At 33.6% G+C, this 16,786-nt stretch overlaps 2 protein-coding genes across 2 annotated transcripts; one reads left to right on the top strand and one right to left on the bottom strand.

Annotated features, from left to right (window-relative positions):
* The first annotated feature begins 1,408 nt into the window (after nucleotides 1-1,408).
* On the top strand, nucleotides 1,409-5,404 carry LOC142626386 (lysine histidine transporter-like 8). The gene is made up of 5 exons (XM_075800211.1): nucleotides 1,409-1,912; nucleotides 2,101-2,237; nucleotides 3,397-3,824; nucleotides 4,415-4,546; nucleotides 4,665-5,404. Exons 1-5 carry the CDS (start codon nucleotides 1,494-1,496, stop codon nucleotides 5,151-5,153), a joined length of 1,605 nt encoding a protein of 534 aa, XP_075656326.1. The 5' UTR covers nucleotides 1,409-1,493; the 3' UTR covers nucleotides 5,154-5,404.
* A 1,247-nt stretch (nucleotides 5,405-6,651) lies between these two features.
* On the bottom strand, nucleotides 6,652-14,007 carry LOC142626385 (protein S-acyltransferase 10). The gene is made up of 12 exons (XM_075800209.1): nucleotides 13,780-14,007; nucleotides 13,384-13,498; nucleotides 12,103-12,177; nucleotides 11,910-11,981; nucleotides 11,642-11,779; nucleotides 11,243-11,276; nucleotides 9,854-9,963; nucleotides 9,122-9,208; nucleotides 8,383-8,466; nucleotides 7,417-7,482; nucleotides 6,950-7,173; nucleotides 6,652-6,869 (listed from the first exon to the last, which is right to left on the bottom strand). Exons 1-11 carry the CDS (start codon nucleotides 13,871-13,873, stop codon nucleotides 6,999-7,001), a joined length of 1,050 nt encoding a protein of 349 aa, XP_075656324.1. The 5' UTR covers nucleotides 13,874-14,007; the 3' UTR covers nucleotides 6,652-6,869; nucleotides 6,950-6,998.
* Between the last annotated feature and the right edge of the window lie 2,779 nt (nucleotides 14,008-16,786).

The following is a 16,786-nucleotide window of genomic DNA, read 5'->3' as shown; positions in this document are numbered from 1 at the left end:
CATAGAAATCATTGTTGTTACCATGTCTCTCATAGCACGTGGACCCTAGGATTACGTACTGTGAGGCATGCTGTATTTTTCTCCAAATTCTTCACTTCAAAGTTAAAAACTTAAAAGTCAGCACCATCATATTCTAGAGTAATGCTAATGTCAAAAGCTCATTTTGGAAAATTTCTCCAAAAAATCATGCAAAACTAATATTCTATTTTTTGACCAAAAAAGAGAGTTAATGTATACTATTTTAATAATGGAGAAATGTTAACGAATGCTTTAAGAGGTATTGGTTTATAAACTATTTTTAAAAATATTTTATGGAAAAATGATAAAGCGCTTAATTTTTCTAACAGTTTTTTATATTTTTCATGAAAGTGGTGTTAAAAACTTGTTGATATGATTTATTATCAATTGCCTTAAAGGCACCCGTTAATATGACCCTTAATAATTTTCTAGTTAACCATGAGAAGTTGATATCTATATTTCATTAACTTTATTTTAAATTTGAAGTAAAGCTTAATCATCCATTTGGAAGAAATGATGGAAGCAGGAATCATTAATTTTAATTTGATGTATGGGTAGAAGAACTACCTAATGATTTGAAGGGTATATTCCAATCTGATTTGCCTTAATAATATGGACTTACCTGTTTCTCAAAAAAATGTCCTTTAAAAATTGGATTTTATTAATAAAACCAATAATTAAAAAAGAATGGAGGTTTATTTCCACAATTATGTTTCATCATGGGTCATGCCAGTCCATCCGCGATTTATATATTTTAATCCAAGTCAATCTACCAATTTCATTGCTTTTGGATCAAACTTTGATTTTCTTGCTCTAATGCTCTCCTTACGTTCCCATGGGGGCTGACCACAGACTCGCTTTAAAGTTTAAAGCCATAATAAGAACACCTCTTTTGACAAATGTGCACCTTCCTTCTAAAAAAGGCTGCACACTCTTTTGTTATCTTTCTCAATTTTCTTATACTTTCAAATTATCACATGGTCGTCGAAACTGAGTCTTTAGAATTATATAGGGACCCCCTTTTTGCTCCCTTTCGCACCCGGAGTATTACGTTGACTATGTCCTAGTTCAGCATATCGTATGAACTATCAACTTATATATGTTACATATAGCTTTCAAAAAAATTCATCCCTACATAGAGCTTTAACTTTCTCTTCATATTTTTTTTATTAATTCAAACACGTAGCAGCCAAAATTGTCCGTCAACAATTGCATTAACTATTTCAACAAATAATGAGTCACCAAAAGCTGTCTAAAAACGAAATTAGTCTCCTTACACACCTATCTATCACAATTAACAATTAAACCTCCTTGACTTCCATTGAAGCCACCGTTGTCGGCATGTATAACACCCAATACCACTAGTATATATATAACATACTAGTGCCTAAGAAATTTGTGCAAGACTGAGAGAGAAAAAGTGAGACTAATCTGTTGAGAATTCATAACTGATCTATAAAAAATAAGTGACAAAAATGAGCGAGAAGAATGAGATTAGATCGGCACCACTAACGCCGAGGCCAAGATCAGCTGCACCAACGCCTCCTGTTGTGTCATCACCACCAGTGTCATGTCCACCCTCTCAGTACCACTCACCATCATTGTCAAGGTCACCACTTCTCAATGGAGAGCATGCAGACCAGGCACCACCTCCAAGCAAGACTCCCAAAACCCCAAGAACCCCAAGACTCTCTTTGACTCCAAGGTTTATTACTCCTCTTGGAAGCCCTGTGAGAAAGGCTCTTAGGATGACTAAGCTTGACCCTCAGGATGCTTGGCTTCCAATCACTGAGTCAAGAAATGGTAACAAGTACTATGCTGCTTTTCATACTCTCTGTTCTGGGATTGGAGTTCAGGCTCTTGTGCTTCCTGTGGCCTTCACAATCCTTGGCTGGTAAGCCACCAAAACTCATAATGCTAAACTATCATTAAATAGCTCGAGTTAAATTGTATTTGACTTGTCATTAGCTTAAGCTGAGTTCAATATAGAACCGTTTATACTAAAAGTTTAGGCTAATGAGAAATGATATTCACATAACCATTATTTTTGCGGTTTCTAAAATATTTTGTGATTGCTTGCAGGACATGGGGAATTATTGGCTTGACTCTAGCATTCATATGGCAGCTTTACACCTTATGGTTACTTGTTCAGCTCCACGAATCAACTGAAAATGGGATGCGCTACAGCCGCTACCTCCAACTTTGCTGTGCTACCTTTGGTATGACATCTAATCTTTTTGCAATCATTGGTTAGTATGGATAGTAATAACTCATCCCTTGTCCTAAAAGCTTAAACTAAAGGATGAGTTTAATCCCTTAACAAATATTCTAACTTCTAACACTTCTTTTCAAGTGTGAATTCAAACTCCTCCGTAAATACTGAGTCCAATACAAGAGATTTTTAACCTTTTTAATTTTTAGTGGTAGGTAGAGTGAGTTCAAACTCTTAAGTACCTGTTTTGATACCACAATAAATTATCATTTATTCCAAAAGTTTTAGAAGATAGTAAATTGTGAATTTAAATAAATTATCATCTATTGGATAAATTATCATTTATCCCAAAAGTTTTAGTGGTCTGACATCTAATCTTTTTGTAATCATTGGTTAGTATGCATAGTAATAAATCATCCCTAGTCCTAAAAGCTGAAGGTAATAGATGAGTTTACTCACTTAACGAATATTCTAACTTCTAACACTTCTTCTCAAGTGTGAACTCAAACTCCTCCATATATGGGGTTTTTTCAACCTTTTTAATTTTTAGTGAGAGATAGCTAGTGTGAGTTCAAACTTTTGATTACCTGTTTTGATACAACAATAAATTATCATTTATTCCAAAAGTTTAGTATGCATAATAATAAACCATCCCTTGTCCTAAAAGCTCAAAGTAAATGATGAGTTTAATCATTTAACCAATAGTCTAACTTCTAACGCTTCTTCTCAACCACCGCACACTCTTGGTGCGATGGTCACTCCACAAATACAAGTGTTTGTGGAGTGTGGGGAGCAAGGACCGGGGTTCAAGTCTTCAAAAGAAAGCTTTATACACATATACACTTAGATTAGGCCAAAGTAGAATTCTATCTTGTAAAAAAAAAAAAAAAAAACTTCTTCTCAAGTGTGAACTCAAACTCCTCCATAAATAGTGGGTTCAATACGTGAGATTTTTAACCTTTTTTATTTTCAGTGCGAGGTAAAATGAGTTGAAACTCCTGACTACCTGTTTTGATACCACAATAAATTATCATTTATTCCAAAAGTTAAAAAAAATAGTAAATTGTGAATTTAAACGTTTAATCAACGTTCTAACTTAGCTCTATATTATATTTTTCCTTTTTGTATATATTATTAACTGCTGGTGTTCTAATCCAATGTTACAGGTGAGAGGCTAGGAAAGTGGCTAGCTTTGTTCCCAATCATGTATCTCTCGGGAGGTACATGTGTGGCATTGATCATTATTGGTGGATCAACCAGTAAATTGTTCTTCCAGATTGTATGCGGGGCTACATGCAGCGCAAAGCCGCTAACCACCGTGGAATGGTACTTGGTCTTTACGTGTGCAGCCGTTGTGCTATCTCAGCTGCCCAACTTGAATTCCATAGCAGGTCTATCGTTGGTCGGGGCCGTCACTGCTGTAGGGTATTGCACAATGATATGGGTTGTGTCTGTGGCAAAAGGCAGGCTCCCAGGAGTGTCCTATAATCCTGTGAGAGGAAGCACCCCGGTTGTAAGGATTTTTGATGTGCTTAATGCACTTGGGATCATTGCTTTTGCTTTTAGGGGCCACAATCTTATTCTTGAGATCCAGGTATATAGTAGTTCCCTCCTAAATGAATGCTATTATTATTTTTTGCTTACCAAGTACTTGGTAACCACCAAGTCCATTCTCAAAAGGCCTATTCCTAGTTTAAATTCACTATTTCTACATATTTAGGCTTTTAGAATTAGTGTTAGTTTATTAGTCGAATTCTCATATGTCATATACCTAAGGATAATTAGATACCCTCAACCACAAATTTTAGTGCCAAGATGCATCAACACTACTAGCATTGTGCCTAATAAACTGCATTTTTAAGTTACAAGGTCTTTGGATGTAAACTAATGAAAGGACTATGTTTAGATCATACCTAACAAAAAGTCAGTCCTCTTGATATGAACATGTTGGTAGTTGGTACTGTCAAAATCAGAGGGAAGACTTTTGGCATGGGACTAGTCTTTGATCACATTGGAGTTAAAGATATGTAGGCTCTAAACTAAAAGAGTGGGCCAGTGTGCTTCATTTTTCCCCCATTTTACACTCGTTCGAGATTGGAGGAAAATTTTCTTTGAAAAAAAAGTCATATTACCCTGTATCATTCAATGGTTCATGTTAAAATTTTCAATATTCCTATGGTGCAGGCCACAATGCCTTCAGATGAAAAGCACCCTTCGCGTGTGCCCATGTGGCAAGGAGTCAGGGTTTCCTATACAGTCATATCAGCATGCTTATTCCCTCTTGCAATTGGAGGCTATTGGGCTTATGGCCAAAAGGTATTTATCAATTTAAGCACTCTCAAAAACCACAATAACTAATGTTAAAACGCTATGAACCTAAAAATGTTACTTGTTTTATATCTAAAGAAGAGAATTTGTTTCTTTTAATTGACAGATACCAGCAAATGGAGGAATGCTCACAGCTCTATACCAATTCCATTCACGCGATGTGTCACAAGGTGTTCTAGGCCTAACTAGCTTGTTTGTCATAGTTAATGCATTGAGCTCGTTCCAAATCTATGGCATGCCAATGTTTGATGACATGGAGTCCAAGTACACGGTGAGAAAGAAGCAGCCGTGTCCATGGTGGCTTCGAGCAATTTTCAGGGCCATGTTTGGGTTCGGGTGCTTCTTTGTGGCGGTGGCAATTCCATTCTTGGGAAGCCTTGCTGGTTTGATAGGAGGGATAGCACTACCTGTCACATTGGCATACCCATGTTTCATGTGGCTCAAGATTAGAAAGCCTAAGATGTATGGATCAATGTGGTGGCTCAACTGGTTCCTAGGGGTTTTGGGCATGAGTCTAAGCGGTATATTGATTGCAGCCGGGCTTTATGTTGTGATTGATACTGGTGTTGAAGTGAGTTTCTTCAAGCCTCACTAATTAGCTTACCAAGCCAATTAGACAATTACGTTCAGCCAAATCAAAATCTATTTGTTATCTTCTCATTCCTTTTTGTTGAAGGAAAGTTCTATATGTAGTTGGTAGTTTGATGTTGTGCTGCATTGCATCCTCAAATTGAGGGCAAGCTGACACAATTTTCCCCCTTTTATTCTTTTTTGAGTGGCAATGTAATGGTTGTAATATAGAATTCTTGTACCTAAAAGTCTATAATTATTATATAACTTAAAATATCTGTGTCTCTCTCATTTATATTTTAATGAAAGATATAATCATAAATCACGGTTTCGACCACTTTCTATAGATATTTTTAACAACTTAAGCTTGGTTCACAGCCTTAGCTCCCATTTCTATAAGCTTCGGGCTTCCACAGCCTTAGATTTCATCAATCCTAGGCTTTAGGAAGTGTTCTTTGTTCAATGAACCACAACGATAAAAATCTAACACTAGTGAGAGTGACTTTAAATGGGTTCGGACATATTCAACTAGCAATTAATACATTAATACGAAATAGTGAATTAATTCAAGTTGAGGGAATAAGACGTGCGATTAGAAATAATGGATTAACTAAAGTTGAGGGTTGAGGGAATAAGACATACAATTAATACATCAATGAGAAATAATGGATTAGGATTAACTCAAGTTGAGGGTTGAGGGTTGAGGGAATAAGACGTGCAATTAATACATCAATGAGAAATAATGGATTAACTCAAGTTGAGGGAATAAGACGTGATGATGCTTTTGCCAATAGAGGTAGTTCTCAAAGGACTTAAAAAACTTTATTTTGTATGAGAATCCTCCTCCTAATGAATTAGTTTTTATTGAGTTTGATAACTCTGACACTCTATTGAGTCGTTCTGTAAGAACTCAACTCTTAAAATATATGCTTATTACCCACTAAGAAAAAAAAAAAACCAAAGGCCAAAAATAACATTAATAATAAGATTAAAACTTGATTCTTGTTGTCTGGACCACAACACAAGAATAACAAAAGTCTTGCCTATATTTTGTACATTTCCTGCTAGGCGTAGTTGGATAGTTCGACTTGGACAGCGGTGCCACCCTTGACGCACTAAGTTAGATTCGTTTGAATAAATCACGTTTCGAATTGTGGATAGCTTCTGACCGTGGAAAATTTGGTGATACCAAACCCCTACAGTTCTACTTGTTTCAACATTAGCTCATCTTAACATAAAGTCCCAAGTCCCAACTAGAAGATCGTAAAATCTTGTATCTCTCTTTGTCTCTCAACTTTTACTTTTTTTTTTTCACTTTTCGAAAGTTCTTACTTTATATATTGTCTATTTTTGACTTTTGACCACTTCAACACCGGCATATATTAAGCAAAAAATATACATTAAGGATTTCCAAAGCTTATCTTTTAATAGTCCATTGTCAAAATGTCAAAGAAGACATTTGGGCTTTGACAAACATCCTTCCATGTATACAATCACTCTAGAAGATGTTCAAAATGCAAGAGTTTGTCACAAGCATAACTGATGAATTCACATTGAAGAAAGCAAGAACTAGAAGGCCACACTGCTAAATTGTGTGCGGCAATCTTGTTGGGTTGTTTAGTTGCTAAGAGCCAATATGATAATCAGTACAAAAATATCTCCTCCTTCATTTGTAAAGACCATATGACCACGAAATATCACTATGACTTACCTATGAACTTAGCCAAAAATAAAGAGAAACCTACAAACCAATAAACCAACTTTAAAATGACCTTTAGATAATCAAACAAATGGAACGCAGGCATACTTCAGGGAGCTCACAATGAATTTGTAGAAACGAACGTGTAATGCACTGTAATTCTTGGCAAGGTCAGCAGCAGCGACAGGTCACGACATCCCGGCAGGAGTAGGGCCTTGACTTTTCATCAATTTCCGGGGCTGTGGGCAGTGATTCCATTTTGTATATGCTGCCTTGAGCACAGCAGAAGCTGTACAAATTTGTGCAAACTCCTTTACTAAAAGGATACACTCTTTCGGGAATATTCCTGCAGTTTAACACAAAGTATCAAATGAACTAGCTAAGAACTTGAAGATGTGTAATGATAAATTGTCTTCTTATTTGCCTCCAATTATGATGTCTCCAAGCAGTAACCATGTACTTGGTATATACCAACTTGATTCAGTAGGTAACTCATTAATGTCTTGAATGCTAAACCCTAGACACTCAGAAGAAACAAACATTTTTAAATGAATAATATAAAATAGAAGTGTAAAAGGAATCAACCAACCTTAGATATGGGATGCGTCTACGTCTCACAAGTTCGTAGGTAGTCTGATTTGTTAAGATAAGATAGCTACAGCAAAATGAATTCCAAACCAGAAGAATTAAGCTCCCAGTTATAACATATATTTAATATCATTAATACATATAGCTAATCTATCATTGTAATTGGCAATCAGTACATGTATGGATAGAACGCACAGCAGGGTCTCAAAAAACTAGTAATTTCTGCTGGGCCTTTATCCTTTATTTAAAAAAAGGTTCATTAGGTTTTTTATCAAACATATATTACTACTAAAACTTCAGAGAAATATAGTCAGCCATGTACTCTTTTACAGGGTTTTGGTAAGTTTCCCTAAACAACACAACAAAGTCTGTCTCAACAAACAACACTGGAAATCAATTTTTCATTATTCATATAAGTAACACAATAAGCCAACTATTTTAGATTCAGGACTTAACCATGCTTGGTCACTAATAGTTCGCAGGAATCAGTCTTTGAAAGCCAGAAGCGGGCTGGGGAAAAGAAGCCTCTCTTTCACATCTAATCATTATGTCACAGATTGCCTAGCCTGTGTAATGTTCTCATAAACAAAGAATTGGTGAAGCTTTTCAGTCTAGGTAATCCTTGATGTTTCCAATCCTAAGCCAGGATTACTTTCAGCCCATATCTTCTCTTCTTCATTCTTATTAGATAGCATGACAACTTTTGAAAGTTTGCATAACCAGTAGTCTTCCAAAAAAAGTAGGATATGGTCATTTTGTAGCCAACATTACATTATGAACCCTGACACCAGACTACGTGTAAAAGTAAATTTACGAAACCATCTAGATGCAAAAAGCTAGATTAAAAAGGGAAAAAAAAACTCCCAAGTTTAAATTAGGACCACAGGCAAACAGGGGAAGCGAAGTCATGAACATAAGAAAACTGATGCAGGAAAGACCTATGCAAGTATAGAAACACAACACTTACCTATGAAATATCAGTAGGAGAAGCAAAAAGATTAGGGAGATTGACAAAGTAATCAAAAGCACTATCATGACTGCGTCCTTCCACCTGACAATGACATCATTCCAGGATCCAAGTTCAGATTCAATTCAACACAAAAACACAATTTTCACATTGAAGATTAATGTTACCACCACCGTTACAAAATTTTGACTATTTTTCCACCTCTCTCTTCTCAAGCTAAGAAGCGCGGATACTTCAAACTAGCAGCCATATTTGTATTGGACATATATCTGATATGGATACTCCCTGTTACTGTGGGATGCTTTTACTCTTTTATATTTCTCTCCCTCTCTCACTCACTTTCTCTTTATGCAACTAATAGCTTTTTAATTATTTTTATTAGTTAGACATATTCCGTGTTTTTCAATATTTTATTGTTTATCTTTTAACCTAGAAAATAGCATAATGAGCACTTAAAAATAATTTTTAAGTATATATTAATTAATTAAATTACTATGCCATATACAACGACAATAAAACCTTAGTCCTTGAAAAATTTAAGAAATGCCGTATCATATCCTAAATTTTTAAAATTAACATATCACCATATCCTTATAATATTGGTACTTCCTATCTCTCAAGGTAGTGATCTTGACAGAGGAGTAGTCTAAGACATTAATTCCATCAACAATATGATACCAACCATGACATAAGAAACTGAAACTTTCTCATTAAACAAGAAGCTCAAAAAGAAACATACCAAGCCCTTGATATATTAGCCTTCAGGTAAGAAATGTACAAAATGCCAGTCCAAAGGCATAATGCTGTCTCTTCACAAATGTACCACCTAATGTTTTGTGACAAAAAACAGAGAGATTCTTAGCTCGGAAAATATTTGTTTTGTATATAAACATAAATGAGAAATGCATCTATATAATTTATATTCTTCCATTTAAAGGTTAAACTATAGAGCTCTATGTGGGATATGAACATCAGTTTGACAACTTGGAAAAAGGCTCTATATTCTCATTAATCAATTCTACAACCACACACAAGGTGGTTGTTTGACCAAAATCAGATCATAATGCAGTAAAAATGAACTTCATAGTAAATCAATTTTAATTTAAAAAAAAAAAATTCACACACTCATTTACGTATTTTAGTCCAATTATCATACGATAACAATAGAAATACGTAATTTCTTTTCTTGATTGCAAGTTACAAACCCAGTAAATCGGAACTTTAATGTACTAAAGACAAAAAGATGAACATCTAAATACATGCATTTATAAAGTCAACAAAAAGCACGTATCTTAGAATATCAAAATATACAATAATATGGAATTAATGCCTGCAAAGGGCAGACATCAATTAGTGAAAGGGAAAAAAATTCAGCAAGGGCGTGATTACCAGTCATTGAAATATCAAAAATCGCAATTTATGCAAGGGCACAATTTATTGTGGATGACATACAACAAAGTAATAAACTCACCAAAATCGACAATGATTACCCTGGCCAATGCATGTCCCCAGCCAAACACAATGATGATCAAATTGGAGAACGCATTTGTCACAGTCATGACAATGCTTAGCTCGAGGAGGCTGCATATATGCCACAAACAAAACATTAATCACTAAAAACTAGATTGAAGGTTAACAGAGATCAGAGTAATAAACAGAAAAATGTTTGCTGGTTAGCAACAAATTACATATCTGTTTCAGTACATGGCAAGAGTAAATGCCTACTATTCTGACACAAAAGCCCAAAATATGGAAAAAGTAGGATGTTAGAAAAGTAAATTTCCCTGTCTTTGACTGGTCCAACACTTCTGGCTGGTAGAATATAGTTCATTCCTCGCATTACATGCAAATAGCTAAAGTTTTCAAACCTTATATGCCAATCAGTGAATTAGTTAATGATATTCTTGAACATTGTGATAACTATACCATGCTCTCTTTTTTTTTATTAATCTCTTTTTTAAAAATAAATAAAGAGGAAAGAGAATGGAGTGAATAAAAAAGGGGTGGTGGGGAACGAAATTCCATTAGTGTAGCTAAAATGAGAATGTTAAGATGGATAAGTGGAAACACACGGAAAGATAGGATCTGAAATAAGGAAATCTACTTAAAAATAGGGGTAGCTCCTATTAATGAAAAGATGATAGAGAGTAACTTGAAATGGCTTGGTCATGTTCATAGGATATCAATTAATGCACCAGTAAGAAAAAGTGAGTTGATCCAAGTTGAAAGAATTAAAAAAGGTAAAGGAAGACCCAAAACAACATTGATAGTAGTAATAAAAAAGGATTTAGTAACAAAGAATATGACTTAAGATCGAATAAAATGGAGGAAGAGAATACCTATGTCTGACCCTAACTAATCTGATGCAGATCCATAGCCGACCCAAAAATTTGGTATTAAGGTTTATTGTTGTTGTTGTTGTCGTCTTTTAGATGATTCCATATAATCTTTTTCTGTTGTTCACTGTGTTATAATATTCACACTGTCGAGGTTCGACCTAGTCTATTTACAATAATGGTTTGCAACAAGATAGGTTCCCATGTTCAATTGCGTACTAATAAGTACTTAGTCAGGCACTCTAATGATGCTATATAAATGTCAGGAGCCTTATATCTCAACTAGCAACTCTTGTTGTTTACAATGGAGACATCTTAGGTTCAAATCCCTCTTGTCACATTGTTGTGTTGTAACTATCAAATTATCAAAAAGAAAATGAAACCATAGAAATAAAAAGACAACTCACTTAAGGATAAAGATGCAGCACTGTTAAACAAACAAACATGCTAGAGGTTGCACCAGATCTTAATTTAAGCTAAATTTTATGATACAAAATGAAGATGTACAAATGAGATGGAAATACCTGCTCAACATTGCAGTAGGAGCAAGTCCAAGTTCTGCAAGAACCCAGAGGAAGCAGTTAGTAGCAATATTTTTAATTTTTAATCTTGAAAATTGTCAAATATGTCAGCATTCTCTTTCTATATTTGTTCATAAAATGCCATGTTGAAATGAAACTAATGACCATTGAAAGAGAAGTAATTTATCAAATTAATGCAAAGCACCAGGCAAATATTATGTCTGTCACAAATAAGATTTGAGGCTAAGATCTAAAAGTTCACAAAAAAGTTGGTACAAGCTTCTGTCCCTTTAATACCCTAATAATGCAATCTACGATTTATAAATATACAGGCACCAGATAATTGCTCAAAAAGTACCACCAATCAAAAATTCTTAGGACACTTATAAAATAGTTGCCTACCTAGCAGTTGTTCCTTGGGGATACATGTCCATAACCAGCTTCGACCATGACATGGAGTTACTTGCTAGAAGATTTCTTCCTAACTGACTTCCATCCATAGTAATAGCCAAGCTTCCATTGTTGCTTGAAGCAGGTTGTCTTTGCTTAAACATTATAAAAACGAAATAAATAATAAGATGATGTTGAATTGTAAATTTACTTTAATTATTTTAAGACCTCTGTTTTTTTCACTGGTAAACCTTTAAGTAGAATGCAAGTTATTGCTTACTTTGAGGCCATTGATGCCTTTTGCATTCTTGAATTTGCCTCATTGAAAGCTCTCATTGCATCAATTACATAGCTAAATAAATTAAAACAGGGGGGAAAAGAAAAAGAATTGTGTTAGACTGCAAATAAAATGCACATATCATGTATCACCCAGAATTTCGGTATTGAGGCAATATAATAGTATTAATGTTTACCCAGGAGAAGAACTGGAGGTAATGAAGTATTGAACCAGTGTAGCAAAAAACAGAAACAAATATAAAGAAGTGTACCTGAAATCAAAAGAATATTAGGAAGGCTAGGGAAATGATAGAAATCATTATAAAACCATTGCAAACCAGATGAACTAATCACTTGTACATCTGCATAAGCTCATCTTGAGAAGTATATTATTCCAAGCAAGCAATTCTAAAATTACATAATTGCTCCCATTCTATAAGGAAAGTGCCTGCAAGTATTGTCTCATTTACATCCATTACACATTGTGGCCCATGTTCTTTCTGCCAATACTTTTAGGCTATCATACAATTACATGCCTAAGGAAAAAAAAAATACGAAATAGCATCTCCTATGAGGTAGTTTAAAATCTTTTAAAGTAATTTCCATGTACAAAAATCCAACGCCATAGATTTCCTATATGTAACTGAGATCTTAAACGTTTCTTTTTTAAATGCTGAGAAGTTGAAGCAGACACTGTGAACAAGATGCAATATGAATGAACAGTAACAATAATAAATCCTTGCCTAAATGCATTCACATTGATGCTTATAGAATGTAAAGAAACAATTTTATTATTTAGAAGGCCAGAGAACCCCAGGAGGTGATAGAAAATTCAACCAATGTTACAAAGTCCCGACAACAGCCCAACAGCCTCTCCAGGTTTTCCCATTGCACCAAGAATGGCACTTAGATTAGACCATAATGTCGACTACAGACTACACAACTTACAAAACTTTAATCTCCTTTTTTGGTTTTTGGTAGAATCAAATTTCAGCTCCTCTCTCATTAAATAATCAAAATGTAATCCCTTCTTCTTCTTCTTCTTCTTTTTGGAATAAATATCAATAAAAAATCCGTCTTGAAAAACTACTCAATGTAATGACTACATTTGAAGTTTTCAATTTAGCAAAAATTTTCCAATTTAATATATCGTTGCATGAGCATTATGACTCAATTGTGAGCCTCCAAAGTTTCAAATTGCCAAATCTACATCTAAATCTCTTTCCCCTTTAGTTTTCATAAACATTAATCACAAAGAGCACATTCCAAAAGCCCCAATTAAGTTCTTTTTTTTGGGCGCATGTGATCTCAAATTTCACTCTTTATAAGCTAACTTCACTTTAGCGAGATTATACATTATCATTATTATGTACTAAAACTAAGACCTAACTTTTTAGCTCAAGCATAAAATAAGATCTCAAGAACCCAATTCCAAATTTGTATTTTTAAGAAAAAAGACACTTAACAGTCTAACATACCATGGCTCTTGTTTTGTCTTTTCTATCAAATCTCCGTCAAACAGAAAGAGAATGCCAGCGTATATCAGATGCAGCGTCACCAACGCCAATTTCAGACCCAGCGAAGATCTCCGAGCTGAAACCCACTTCCCAAACATCAAAACCCAACCCAAAATTTCAAAAATTAACATAATTAAAACACACAACCACACACATGTCCATTCATTTTGTACCTGAAAATGGAAACAAATTAACCTTTTTGCGCCATAAATGTCATGATTACAATAACCAAAGTAAAACCCATAAATTTTTTTAACCAAATAAAAAAACTTTCCTCAGCTGGAACTTTATACAAACACTTAACCTGCACAAAAAAAAAAAATCACAAAATGAATAGATTGAAAGAAGAGAAGGTACCGGGATCGGAGAGACAAGGAAAGAGGTGGTAACATCGGTCCATAGCTCTATCCCATATATCTCTAACGAAGCGGCATATACTCACGATCGTCATCAAATATAACGTGTACTACTATATATACATCACAACAATTTGTACATACATATATTTATGTAATAGAGTACTGAGAATGAATAAATATAGCAGTAATCGAACTGGTTTGTTCTGCGTGGAGAAAGAAAGTTTGTTTGGAGAGATAAACTAAACTAGACACACTTGCCGGAGGAAAGTGACGGCAATTACATTTACAATTACCATAACTAGATCATCAACATTTACCACCACCGAGTAAGCGTTTTACTTTTATTCAATTCGGCTTCCCTGGCAATTTCTTAAATGATGATGTGCAAATTGCTTCTTTAATTATATAATTGGAAAATATGCTATATTTTATATTTGGGTTTGAATTTTTAATATGGTCAATTATGCTTAGTTTGTTTTGGGCTAAAATGTTTTCTATTTTCAAGTGTGCCTTTGGATATAAAATGTGGTCAAACTTGTATAATATTTTTCATTGATAGTAAAATTCTTTTTAAATATTATTATTACAATATTGGTTTTTCTAAATATAACTTTAAAATTTAGGCATGTCTAAATTAAGAAATATTGATACTTTCTTTGATAGAAAAGATGGTGACACTTTAGAAAGTATTACATCTTTTGATTCCATCGAAAACAAACATAAGATTTTCTATCAAAAACAAATGTATCATAATTTTTTTTATTATTTGAAAGGAAATCAGTTGAAAATTTTTAATTAAATTTTGCTAGGGGATGGTTTTAGACTTTTTAACTATTTTTAAACTCCGTAAAAAAAACAATATAGGTGTATATTATATTTATACTACTATGTAAAAAATAAAAATAAAGAGGGAGAAAAAATCATAGTTTTTTTTTTTGGTAAAAATAAAATCATAGTTATGAGTTGATTCCCTAAACATAAATTTGGGTTTTGGCGCAAGCAAGCATGCACAATGGTAATTTCTTAAACTTTTATGGAATACAATTGGAGCATGTGATGGCAAGAGGCATGAGATTAGATTCAATAGGATAATAATCTCCTAAAAGTCAACATGCTTACAGGGTAAAAGATCTCTCCCTCGGTTGTGGTATACTTTCATATTACACAAATAGTACTTTTTTTTTTGCTAATTTACACCAATAGTGCATATAACTTTTTTTTTATGAGAAAAAAAAAAAAACATATACGGCGCAGTATCATTGTCCTGACTCACTTAAATCTGAATTCTATAGCATGAGACCACTAAAGCTGCTTGGAGCTATCTATGTGGACACAATATTTTAAATTGAAGCGTCACGACTCAAGCCACAGCCCTCAGACTTGCATTCAAGGAATTCTTACCATCAAGCTACCACCCATTGATAATAACAATGCATCTAACTATCAAGTCATTTTCATCATATGTCATATGTTTTCATTTTTTAACGACTACACCAAATTTTTCTTTAATCTTTCTCGGCCTTTTTGAGTCCATTATTATCAAGAGGTAATATGCATTACTTCTTGTGGGCTTTGTGGGAAAACAACCGCACACTCTTCGAGATTGTGCTGGTGCACCGTAGTCTTGTCGTGATAAAAAAAAAAAAAAGTATTTAAGGTGTGTTTGAATACCATTTATTTTGCTAAAATTAAAAAATTATTGCTGAAAGTACTGTAGATAAAGGTAAAAATTAGTTGAAATAATACAGTAGGGGTCATGAATAGTGCCAAAAAATGTAATAGGACCCATGAATAGTAGCAAAAAAAAGCTAAATAGTAAAATAATTTTAATTTTTCATCTGCATCCAAACGCACACTTAGGATAAATTTTTTAAAGCTGTTATCATCATATCCATAAGAAAATGTACGTTTTCTTTAGTGAAAAGTTTGTAAGTGCAAATATTTTATATGTTGCCATGAGTTCATATTATAGGGTGTCTTGGGATACTTTGCTGAAATTAAAAAATTATTGCTGAAAGTACTGTATATAAAGATAAAAGTTAGTTGAAATAATATAATGCAGCATATGAATAGTCCCAAAAAGTGCAGTGGAGTTCATGAATAGTCCCAAAAAGTGCAGTAGAGCTCATGAATAATAACAAAAAGAAGCTGAATAGTGAAATAATTTTAATTTTTAATCCTAACCCAAACGCACAAATAGTCTCTCTTTTTTTCTTATAATAAATGAGAGTGGAGGGATTTGAACTAGATAATATAATCAACTAGTAAAGTCTCTAATAGTTGAATAAGAGATTTAGGATTATATTTCCGCTTACACAAAAAATCGACGGGTGACTTGATCTGATGAAAAAAAGCACAATTATCAAAAGCGGACGCCAAAGTTAAAACTCTATAAAAAAAATTTTTTTTTTAAAAACTTACAAACTTGGCCATACTAACATCTATTATATACAATTATCTATCAAAATTTTTAGATGAATAAAAATTCAAGAAGTAATTTTTCTTCAAAATTGAATATGTATGCTAAAATTCTTGCTAACATACATATATGAACCTGAAAAATATTTATTTATCTGGACTATAGATGCTATAAACCTTAATTATAGGTGAAAGCTTCACACAACAGCGAATCAAACATAAGATATTAGGATTTCTTTCTCACTTTTAAAGTTCATTTGTAATTGTATAATTTTTTTTCTTGACCATAACTTGCTTTATAAGATAACTAAAGACTACATTATGAGAATTACACTGTAATAAAGTTTTCATTGAATCAAACTCTAATTTTGATTTTCCTTTCCATAGGGCTTCCGGAGTGAATAAATCAATTTGTCTAGCAGTCACCAAGGAATAGTCTAAATTGAATTTTTTTATTGTGTAGACTTTTATTATTGAAAACCCAAAAAAAAAAAAAAAACTTTCTCACATTTATGACATTTGTGGATGAAATTTACTGTGATTAATGTATAATAAAAATAATATTAGTGGTGGATTTATATAAATAA

Source organism: Castanea sativa, chromosome 2 (genome assembly GCF_040712315.1).
Source record: "Castanea sativa cultivar Marrone di Chiusa Pesio chromosome 2, ASM4071231v1".
Taxonomy (NCBI): Eukaryota; Viridiplantae; Streptophyta; class Magnoliopsida; order Fagales; family Fagaceae; genus Castanea; species Castanea sativa.
This window is presented reverse-complemented; position numbering and strand designations above follow the sequence as displayed.

Excerpts from the sequence above, each read along its gene's own strand:
- LOC142626386 (XM_075800211.1), top strand. The coding sequence starts at position 1,494 with ATGAGCGAGAAGAATGAGATTAGATCGGCACCACTAACGCCGAGGCCA. Across the intron at positions 3,825-4,414 it reads ATCTTATTCTTGAGATCCAG|GCCACAATGCCTTCAGATGA; the intron begins GTATATAGTAGT and ends CCTATGGTGCAG. Across the intron at positions 4,547-4,664 it reads ATTGGGCTTATGGCCAAAAG|ATACCAGCAAATGGAGGAAT; the intron begins GTATTTATCAAT and ends TTTAATTGACAG.
- LOC142626385 (XM_075800209.1), bottom strand. The coding sequence starts at position 13,873 with ATGACGATCGTGAGTATATGCCGCTTCGTTAGAGATATATGGGATAGA. Across the intron at positions 13,499-13,779 it reads TCCTTGTCTCTCCGATCCCG|CTCGGAGATCTTCGCTGGGT; the intron begins GTACCTTCTCTT and ends AGTGGGTTTCAG. Across the intron at positions 12,178-13,383 it reads AAGACAAAACAAGAGCCATG|GTACACTTCTTTATATTTGT; the intron begins GTATGTTAGACT and ends TTTTGATTTCAG.